Genomic DNA, 12051 nt, shown 5'->3' on the forward strand with positions numbered 1-12051 from the left:
ATGAACAATTTCATACGAAATAATAAGACAAAAGAGTTAGTAGTTAAGATTGTAAATTGAAGTGAGAGATAAAAGTAATAAAAAAATAATAGAAAAATATTATTTGATAGAATAGAGATATGGATGACAAATGAGATGTATGAAGTTTTTAAAAAATAAATAAAATTTATGGAAAACTTGTAATGAATGTAATTTTTAGTTAAATATTGGAAAATTTATGGAAAACTCAACGTGAACGCTCTAACCTGTGACGAAACAATTTTGACAACCGCCTTATGAGAACGATTAGTGGCTGTCGCACGTCGGTCTCTCACATGTGTCATGTGCGCCGGCAGTATTGCCCGCGTCCTACCCTCCCATTGGATGGATGGCTAACCATAAAAGTTGAAGCCTTCATAAGCAAACACCCTGTCACTGCCCACCTCCCTGCTATAGCCTATCACCTCTATCATCTTCTTCTCCACCCTCGTATCTTCTTCTCCAGATAAACCAATTGCAGGGATTCTGTGAATTTATGGTTCCTCGTCCACCTCGTCTTATGCCGCATGAGGTCATGCTCCTCTGTTCTCTGACTTCCTGATTATGATTGTTTTCGGTGACAGGGAACCTGAGAGTTGAAGCTCGTGATCACTAGCTCTCGGCATTCCGTGTCTCAAATTCTTTCGATATTGCCGTTTGAGGTAGCCGGAGCACAAAAAATGCAGAAGTAATAGATCAATATAGTTCTCATCATTTATTGCGTTGTGGATAAATGCTTACATACCATGCCGACTTTGAAGAGTCACCTGAAAAGACCGGAGGAGAAGATTCGGAGGGGAAAACTCACTCAGAATTTATCGTTGTCTTTTCACGGACAGAGTCTAGTATCTCTGACGGCAGAGCTTCACCGGCCAAAAACGCTACCAGAGTTGCTCTCGAATAAGGACGTGGTTGTGGATACGAATTTGCAGGAGGGACGACCGCGTTTAATGAAGTTGCTGCTGAACGTGACGATCCAAGGCAGCTTGGGACAGTTGCAGGTGGTGATGACGCCGGAATCAACTGTCAACGACCTGATCGCCACATCTGTGCGGATTTATGCGAAAGAGGACCGCTGGCCAATCTTGGTGACCACTGACCCTGCCATGTTCGACCTCCATTATTCACAATTCAGCTTAGAAAGTAAGCCCCACAAACACACACATGAAACAAATGTCTGATCTCGTTATATCAACCGTTTATTTATATTTGATGTGATATGTTATGGCCAAATTTGAGGTGTTGATTGACTGATTTGATTGGAACAGGCTTAGATAGGGAGGAGAAGGTGATTGCATTAGGATCGAGAAACTATTTCCTATGTGTTAAGAAGGCTATGGTTGATATTTGCACAATGACGCCATCTTCGTCGTGCTCAAAACAGGTCGAGAAAGCTTCCAAGAACTGGTTTGTTTGGCTCAAATTCATGGATTTCTTGCAGCTTTGACTGGCTATTCTGCTCTTTACTATTTATTGCAACCGCATGACCATTCTTTCTTTTTGTTCAATTCTCAATGTGAAATTAGGTTATACTTTCGTAAATTTTTTGAACATTTTTCAAAGCGCATGCAAAATTGCAATTTGCACGTCTCTTTGATCTTTATGCCCATCTTCCTCGGTGTTAATTGTTGGATCATAGAATAATAATTTAGAACCTGTAAATTTTTAGGCCCATTTCTCTTTATTTATTAAAGAATTATTGCTGAAGTATATATAGAATACACAATCTACGTCACTTAAATGATAAGATTAATTAATTTGTAAGATTCAAATATTAAAATGTATATTCTAAATCAAATCTTTTTCATACATGTAAGGAATTTATTAGGTTTCATTTGTTTATCGACTTGAAAATAGAATTTTTCTTTGTTAAATTATAATCACCTATATGATAGGTGGGGCCCACACCTACCCTTGGACACTCCACTCAAACTTCGACTTAAATATTTTAAGACACTGATATTGATAGAATTGTTGTATTGTTGAATCAAGTTTCACAATTTTCGCATTTAGTAATAATGAACAAGTTAATATTTTAAGAGAAATAATATTTACAGTTGTGCAGTGCACAACTACTGTGCAATATCTTTGAAAAAAATGAGTAAATACGAAATTTACATGAAAAAAAACTAATTTTTTAATAATGGAGTTCACTTTTTTCAAAATGATTGCACGGTGCTTGCGCACCTTATGACTTTTAATAGTGGACCACACTATTTTTCAAAACGATTGTTTCTTAATTTCTATATGCATCTTTCTCAAAATGCTATTCTATATTTTTAATTTGTTATATCTGGTTACACTAATTATTAATATACATATTTGAATTATCTTTTTATATGAATCACTTAAATGAAGAATAACTTAAAATATGGTATATCAAATGTTGTGACTATATATGAAAAACTTAGAAGGAAATAATAAGATTAAAAAGAAAAAGAAAAAAAAAAAACTCTTGTGATTTCGCCCTATTTTTTCTATGGATAAAAAAGGGAAAAAATTTAGCTAGATAAAGCAAAGATATATACCTGGCCAACATTCAGCTTTTTGGGAAGAAATTGACAAGAATCAACTCAAGAGTCATTAGAAAGATTAGAAGACTCAGATTCTCTATCCCTAGTCTCTTAATTCGTGTGTAGAGCCTCTCTCCTCTCCCAGTAGAGCGAGCTTGTGAACTTTGCACATATATTCTTCAAAATGACCATTCAGCTTCTCTCTTCGGTTCATAACTTTCCATTTTGTTTTGTTTCCAACACAATGACTTATTATTTGCATTAGTGTCTTTCCAATTCATCTTTGGTGATATAATTTATTGAATTTGAATCTTCTAAAATTCTTTGCTCGAATTGTATAGTATGACCCTCTCAATCGGACTAGCTAGTGAATCCCAAATGCTTGCTAAAGCAGATGGAGATTGTCACAATGCGAATAGAGGGTTTTATATATGAGTAATGTTATATATCACACTTTCATCTTATTTTGATCATACTAAGTAGTATGTGACATATTCATCATCATTAGATGTAATAAATGATCATTTAATAATAATAAATGTGTCATATCATACTTAGTAGAATGAAAATGAGATGGTAGTATGGTGTATAGAATTTTCCTTTATATATAGTGGTGACATTTTTTTTTTTTTAAAAGAAGTATTTTTGGATCATGGGATAAGTAAAGAAGTATTTAAAGGTATATAATTTGCTTGAAAGTTAAAATTTTAGTCTCTTACGTACATGTTTTCTCTTCTTGATAAAAATTGAATTAAATAAAATATAGTGATAAATAATTCTCCCTATCCGACTCATTATAAAATATCAAAAACTCCATGTATAGTCACTTTTGCATACTCTTTGCGCACTCTGTTGATGCGATTGGTTGCGTCACATTTTTTAATATAAAATAAATATTAAGTTCCGCCATATCAATGGAGTAGTGTACAAAGAGTACGTAAAAGTGACTATACGTAACAGAATTGATAAAAATATATACTCTTTTTGAACATTTTACTACTTTAATTTGTTTTTATATGTAGTGATAGACCTCACATTCCGTTGATATTATAAACACTATAATTACAAGTAGGCCGAACTACCCTTATTTAGTAAATTAGTTGATACCATTAATTGGGAATCAAAACTCATTAAGGAAGTATGAGAACAAGGAATGAAAGTAAAAACAGGCAAAACTTTGATCAAGAGTTAACCAACCATATCTTAATTAAAACTTCACCTTCCCCAAATCCCTAATAATCCCAAAACCATAATATATATTTATATATATATATATATCTGCAAAAATTCACGGGTAAGAAAATCAGGGATGAAATTATCAGTACCTTTAATATATTCAATATCGAAATAAAAAACACTTAAAATATATTGCCATCGTACAAAAATATGTTTTGATACAATGTTTTCAACATCTTTTTCTAAAACAAATTTGACACTCATGCAATCAATAAGTAATAAGAACTTCTTGTTAAGAAGATCATATTGAAATTTAGAAATACATAATACTATAGATAAAATTTCTTTTTTAATAGTACTATATTTTTCTTGTGCAGGATTCCAAGTTCCATAATGGAAGCGAACAATTTGTTTAGAAGAACTTGATGAAACAGATTGTTTCAGAATGCCACCATAACCTATGTTAGAGGCATCTGTCTCAACAATTTTAAAAGAATTAGAAGTAGGGATACCAAGGCACGGAAGAGTCTTGACATGTGTCTTAATTTTCCTTACTAGATTAGTATGGATTTCTGTCCAAGGAGGAGGATTTGAAAGGAGTCGTTTGAACAAGAGACGACAATGTTTCCTCATATCCTTGTAAAAATTAGTAACATAATTAAGAGATCCTAAGAATTTCTGTTTTTTGTCAGTAATGACATCAGGGAATTTGTCGGCAAATTCAATAACTCGTTGGATGGCCTGATTTTACCTTCAGAAATATCATAACCAAAGAATCTAATCTTGGTTTGGAACAGTTTGATCTTTTTCGCAGAAACGACAAGACTATTGATTCTAATGATGTCTAGAAACGAATCTAAATGTTTCCAGTGTTCATCAATAGATTTAGAAAAAACAAGGACATTATCTATATAGACGATGGTAAAAGCAGTAAACAAATTGAAAATATCGTTCATGATGTTTTGGAACTCACTTGGGGCATTTTTGAGACCGAATGGCATCACATTCCATTCGTAATGACCAAAAGGGGTAACAAAAGCTGTCTTATACCTATCTAACTCGGCTATTTGGATTTGTCAAAAATTGGATTTTAGGTCAAATTTAGAAAAGACAACTGCATCACTCAACCTGTGAATTAAGTCATTTTTATTGGGAATAGAATACCTAATCCACTCTAAGACTTTGTTCAAAGGTTTGTAATTAATGACTAGACGAGGGATACTTCTCTCTAGCTCAGCATTTTTCTGGACATAAAAAGCAGGACAAGACCATGAGAACATGCTATCTCTAATTATGCCTTTCTTCTTAAGATGTGCAATTTCGTTTTGGCAGAATTCTAAAGTCTGACTATCATTTGAATAGGTCTGGCTTTAGTGGAAATAGTGTTTTCATCAAAATTTTTGATATAGATAAGAGAAACGATATGTTTCTTTCTATACCAAAAAGCATTGGGTAAATCAGAACAAACATAAAAAACAAGACGTTTGTTGAAATCATCAATTTCTAAAATTAAAATTGGGGAGGATAATTGTTTAGAAATATTTTTGTATCTGATTTCCTGTTGAAGGAAGTTCAGATGTTTTCATTTTGCAAAAAGTAAAGATTTCAAACCTTTATCCTGATCAATCTCTTGACGAGATGCAAATTTGAATTTAACTTTTTGACCAAAATGGTCGGTAATAATACCATCTTTTTCAGTCAAAAAAGGATACAATAAAGAAATAAAAGGGATTCCTAAAATTACTTTGTTAGACATGTTTCTGACTAAAACAGAAGGAATCTTGAAACAAACATTATTTTGGCAAACATGAGCATTGTTTAGCTCATAATTGATCTTTATTTGAGACCTATTTGCCGAAAATAATTTTTTAGAGGATTTTTCAAAATATTTGCTAGGAATGAGTTCTTTCTGAATACAATTCAGGTCTGATCTGGAATCAATCATAGCAACAACAAAAAATTAGAAATCATGGGCAACAACAATAGTAACTCTAGAAAACAATTTCGGAGGAATAGTATTGTGGATCAAACAGATTTGGTTATCAATAGCCAGCTCATGCTGGCTAAAACCAGAATCATTTGTTTGCTCATTATTAAAAGGAATATCTTGATCAAGTTGTTTATCAATTTTAAATACTAAAAATTCTTGTTTCAAAATCTCATTTTTAGATCTAAGGTTGTTAACCTCAGATCTGAGTTCAACGGTTTCTTTTTTAATAAAATTTATTTCGTGTTGTAAATCAGAGGTAGAAATTTCCTTGGGTTTTTTCTTTTGAAATCTTTCTAAGGGTTCTTGAAAATTAATCATTTGCTTAGAAGGTACTGGTTCTTGACAAACCATCGTCTTCTTGAGTTTGAGAAGATATTCTTCCTTAAGCTCAGGATTTGTAATTTGAGATATCAAGGTTAGCAAAAGATTTTCTTGTTCTTCAGCTTTAGTCAAAACATGAACTGTCTTGGTTTTAGATTTACAACAAGTATCATTACAATTGCAACCTAACTTAGGACCAGTAGGATCAAGAGATCCAGTTTCAGAGTGATATTCTGAATCACTAGAACTGAACTCAAGGATATCAGATGATGAAGACGAGGCTATTTCTAGAAGTTGAAATAGTTCTTTTTTATCATTATTATCAATATCCAACTGATTAAGCTTTTTCTTTAATTTTTTGGTTTTTTTAAGACATTTATTTGCAAAGTATCCTAGTTTGCCATAAATAAAACATTTTCCTTGAGAAGAATCTTTTGATTTCTTTTTCTTAGAAAATGACTTACAAAAAGGTTTTTTATAAGTTTTCTTATAAAATTTATCATAGGGTTTTCTCCTGATACCACCAGGAGGTTTAGAAAACTTATGCTTCATTTTGGATGGGGCAATAGAAGGAAGGCCAAATTGTTCACAAAATATTCTCATTTCATATTTGGGTTTCTTGCTATTTCTCATCTGTTCTCGAAGCATTCTTTGATCATTACACATACTAATACCAAGTTTCTTAATCACACTACAAATATCACCATAAGTGTATTCGTCGTAATTGAGAGACCCAGCAATAGTAAGTTCATCCTTCACTTTGTATGCAAACAAACGAGGTAATCCATCAATAAATTTTTCTTTCCAGTAAGGTTTCTGACTATTATTACAAAGTATTACTTTGAAAATAAAAACATCTTTGTACCATCTATAATCAAACATCTGGTGACATTTAAGATTATTTAACTGGTCACTAATGCGACTAGTTATATCAAATGGTGTTCTAATAAAATGTTTCAAAATAGTATAAATCAAAGTATTAACTCCATCAGATTGGGCTATTCTAATGGATTCATCAAAAATAGGTAACCCTTCATCATTACACTTGACAGCGTTCTGAATGGTTTCTCTAGTATCACTGGTGAGATGTCTGTCCCACCAATTTCTTAAAACACCAGAAAATCCTTGTGTTAAAATCTTAATAATATCAGGTTGTCTAATATTGTTATTCACATAAGCATTTGCCCAAGTGACATTTTACTCATGGTATTGATGATTTCTTGTTCAGAGAATCTATCAATATTCCACTCGTAAACCTTGTCGGCAGAGTAAGAAGATTGGCTTTGAAAAACTTTTTCTTCAAACTGTAAATCAGGAGGAGTAGGCCTGGAATACCAATTTTTCGTGAGGTTCATCGGATTGGATCCTTTTGAAGAAAATCTGACAATTTCAGGTTTTAAAATAATATCTTGAAAATTCTTTTCAAGTAAATTAAGATCATTTTCTTCAGAAGAGTGATCGTTAGATGACTCATCTGTAGTTTTAACAAGAACTTCTTCTAGTTCGTTACGTGTTAAAGCACTAGTAGAAGGCTGTTCTTTCTTCAGATCAATAAGCATTTGATTGAACTTATCTAAAGTCGTAGCCTGGGGATTTTTAAAATCAATTTTGGCACGGCTTTCAGGCAAGATAATCAAAGGTTTTTCAATAATTTTGTTTGGCTGATCTTTTATAAAAACCAAAGGATTAGGATCAGGTTTTTCAATATTTTCTTCAATCCGATCTAACTGTTATCCGATCGTATGAAGAGCAAGATTCACAAAGTTATTTTGAGAAATAACCTTTTTGTTTCCTTGAGAATCTTGTCCTTCTCAAAATCTTTGGAAACAGATTCTAGGATTTTGAAAGGCGAAGCAGGTACATCAAATCCATTGTAAGGAATGAGTACTGTCTCTAAAGGTGGATGGCTAGCTTGAACTACCATATTTCATTCTTCCTTGACAAAATCAGTTTTAACAATATTTAAAGTATTGTTAGAAACATAATAATTTTCAACAAAATCGAAAAAAAGAATATGCTTTTGTTGCTTATTTATTTCTTCTTTTCATTTTCGTTTGACGCGTTGTTTTTCTTTTTCAGAATACGTTGCGTGATAGGATTTTCGCCTAACACCATTCTTTGAAAGCTTTTATTCTTCAAAAAGATAAATCAAATCAAACTCAAAAGGTTTGTTTAAAACAGTTAAACTATGATGAATAGGAGGTGCAACAGGAGCTATCATATCTGAAGCTGTAGGTGATAAAGATGAATGATCTTCTTCTTTATTTGCTTCATTATGAATAGGCTGATCTTTAGAGGATTCAGTATCCTGTGTAGAATAAAAAGCAGAAGTAACTTAAGAGGACGTAGAGAGTACTTTCAGTTTTAAAACAGGATTAATAGGTTGGGCTGTTTTAATAGAATCTTCTAGAAATTTTTTGAGATTTTAGTCTCTTCTTACTGGAATATCTGAACCCTCAAAAGAAGATCTAGACCCAGCAAAAGAATTTATTTTTAAGCCTGAAGTACTAGTTGATCAAAACTAATTTTAACAGTTCCATCCATATACTGTAGGATGTTATTAGGGTAACATTCAACAGGATTTCTGGGTATAGGAGGAACTTCTTGTTCCAAAGTCCATTCTTTGGGAATAGATATATCTTTCCAAAAATCCATCTTTGGAGTTGAAACATCCACATCTGGGGTTGAACTCTGGATCAGTAGAGTACTTTCTGCAGTGGGTTTTGCAATAGCTTTTGGATTTAAATTCGTTTTTAAAAAACGATAATAAATCCGAAAAATCAAAACAAGGATTTTACTTCCCTTAATCATATCATACCCGGATGTTAAAATATTTAAAGTCAAAGCTTTTAAAATATGTTCATCATCCAGTGAAAGAGTTAAATAAGGATAACAATTAAAATGGACTGGTCTATCTGTAAGAGGAGATTGGATCATGCCCAAAATACTTGTTTCAAAATTATTGAATATGGCATCCCTTAGACAAAATAGAACGGATGCATTGATGCCTTTCCTATTAAATGTTTGATAGCAATTTGGACAAATCCAATATGAATATATTTAAATCCTTACTCCAAGAATTTAGTTATCTGGGTTTTTTGAAAAAGATAACATTTTTCTTGGGTTTTGGAAATAGCATAGGTTTGTTCGACTGTTCGAACATTAAAAGCAGTATGAAGTGATTTTTCGAACCATGAGGTTCAATAAATCAAATTAACATCAAGTTTTGGAATCTTCCATGACCCCAGCACAGATGATTATGCCGCTTCGAAAATGCAATATTCTTCATTAACCATGTCAGGTGGCATAGCCGACCTGGAACTAATTGTTGAATTGGATCTATTTATCCAACTCATTTTGTCCTAGGATAACACTTACCATTGCATCTCAGGAGTCTACAAACTTACCACTCTCAGCCCTCGGGTTTGAACCTATAACTACCATATACGCCTCTCTAGCTTCAAAACGGGACTTATGTCTCCGGATTCCTGACCTACTTGTCGAAAAATGATCCTGAATTAACAAAAGTAAAAACTCCGGGTGGGAGTTGTCAGAAAACAAAATAAGCAAAATAAAGGAGAAACAATTCACAACAATTAGATACCAGAATGGCTCTGATACCAAAACAGCAAAAAAGGAGAAGAATAAGAACTGATGAAGAAGAGAAGGAATGGGATGAAAGCAATCAGAGTAAATGCACAATAATTAAATTATGCAGCACAAAATATTAGGCGGTTGAACCAACCAAATGCATGTAAGTTCAAAACAGCAGAAAAGGTGAAGAAGAAGGACTGATGAAGAAGAGAAAGAAGGGGATGGAAGCAATCAGAGTAAATGCACAATAATTAAATTATGCAGCACAAAATATTAGGCAGTTGAACCAGCCAAATGCATGTAAGTGTATGCAAAATTAATTGTAATAAACATATAAACTTTTATTGAAATTACAAAGCTTAAAGTAATTACAGGCACAAGGTAGTGCAGATTTGCACTTACAAATTTGGAGACTCAAGATTAGGGAGAAAGGATAGGAGGTTTCTCTCGAAAATGAGTTCTATCTAAGCTTAATACAGGCTGCTCCTTTTATAACATAAGGAGTTCCTGTTTACAATCATTAAAACAGTAAAAGTAAATCAATCCGTGGGTAAACAGTAGGGACTATTTAAGCACGGGCACAGGATGTCATCATTTTGTCTTCCAGCTGTCTCTGGGGCTGCTGCTTTCGGCACAAGGTGACAAAATAGGATTAGGTCGTCTCTGTGTCTTCCAGCTGTCTGCTTTGGGCACAAGGCGACGAATATCTTCAAACATACTTTGGCTAGTCTTGTTTGATCTCAAGTAGTAGTTATTCATCATCCAACCTTGGAGTGTCTGGTGAATCATGACCAAATAAATTACTGTACAAAGCCGCTGAAGATACTTCTGAATTCTTATCGTTTTCAGAATTGTTGCTCATGGTAGACTTAGAGGATTTCTTTGAGGATGACCCAGTGGCTTTTCCTTTTGCTGAAGCAGTTGGTAAATTAGGGACCTGAATCAATAAGGGGTATTCAAGAGCAAGTGACCCAGTCTTGATTGCTGGGAACTCCTTCTTGTCTTGTAGATCAGGGGCGACTTGAGGGAAATCCTTAATCATCTCGTTAATAACTTTATCAATATATCCAAACTTATCCCACCATTTTGTGAAATAAGCACGAGATATAATATTAGCATTTTTCTCATAACTCCATTTGAAGATCCACGGAAGCTTGTAGTTCTTGCAAAAATGAAGTTCATATGAGAACATTACAGAGTGTCGGTTTAATTTGGTACCGGCAATTTTCATGTAATGTGTAAAAGCTCTTGCAAGTTGTTCAGGAAAGTTCTGGGGAATTAAACCATATCGGTCCCACCAATGGAGAAACCAATAAGGAAAAGTTCCTTTAAACCTTGTATCAAAGTTGATGAACCAGGAGTGGCTCATATCAGGTACCTGAAAAAACATGAAGCGATTCCAGGTAGTAACGTAATCAAAATAATTATAACTCAGTGCTGTGTCTGAGAGTCTTTTGAGAGTCCAGGGATTGGTTCCCCATTCGGATTCTGTGATGACTCAAAAGATGTAAGCACTGTGGTAGATTAATTTTGTGGAATCATTCTTATCATAGATTGGTTTTATGATAAGAGAGTTGGTGAAAATTAAGATACTGGAATAATATTGAAGATTTTTTAAGGAATCTTCAGGTATCCAGTGAAAATTAGGTGAAAAATAGGAGGAATCAATTTTGAAGAGATCTGTTGATGCAAACCGATTCGGTTCTACATAAAACAGATTTGTGACAAAAGGCTTTCTCAAATATTCAGATTTTCCTTTTGGGAGGAAAAACTGAGAAGTAATGGGAGCAGTTCCTTTTGATGCAATTGCTTTCGCATATGGATCAAAAGGCATAGAAACTGTTGACGCAAAGGTCGCAGGTTGCGCAATTTTACCAAGAGGTGTGTACATATTGACAATATCCAGTACTGTGGAAGGAGCACTGGGCACAGAGGTGGATCCAGACTCATTCTTGATGAGTTTTATATTGAGAAGTGGTGGTGGAGGATTAACTCTCTGTTTTTCTTTTCATTCTCTGCTTCATTAGTCTTTCTTCTTCTCCTTTTCCTCTGTTTTATTTCTCTCGATTAAATTAGAAATATCATAGTAGTACTCCATCAAATCTTCATGTCTCTATCAGACCAACAACCCATGCAAATTTTCAAACCCAAAACGTCCCTCCTGCCATAATTAAGGAATGGTCTACCATTTGGTATGGTACTACTCATATATATATTTAATGGAAAGTAACTTTGGAAACATTCTCAACAAAATCTAAATTCACCCAATTTACCCATATCCTTTCAGAAATGGAAACCACAATCACTCAAAAAACAAAGTCAGTTGGCCGGTGCATGCCTACATTGCCAGCATTTGCGTATGCACCGTTAAATATATATAGTTTATATTAAACTTTGTAACAGCCCATATATATGGCAGCTAGGATCTCTCACCTCGGG

The 12051-nt window shown here is 33.6% G+C and overlaps 1 protein-coding gene across 1 annotated transcript; it reads left to right on the forward strand.

The window, feature by feature from the left end:
* The first annotated feature begins 764 nt into the window (after nt 1–764).
* Nucleotides 765–1465, forward strand: LOC121238191. The gene is made up of 2 exons (XM_041135031.1): nt 765–1161; nt 1287–1465. Exons 1-2 carry the CDS (start codon nt 765–767, stop codon nt 1463–1465), a joined length of 576 nt encoding a protein of 191 aa, XP_040990965.1.
* Nucleotides 1466–12051: the final 10586 nt, after the last annotated feature.

The sequence above is a fragment of the Juglans microcarpa x Juglans regia genome, chromosome 7D (genome assembly GCF_004785595.1).
Source record: "Juglans microcarpa x Juglans regia isolate MS1-56 chromosome 7D, Jm3101_v1.0, whole genome shotgun sequence".
In the NCBI taxonomy this organism is placed as follows: domain Eukaryota; kingdom Viridiplantae; phylum Streptophyta; class Magnoliopsida; order Fagales; family Juglandaceae; genus Juglans; species Juglans microcarpa x Juglans regia.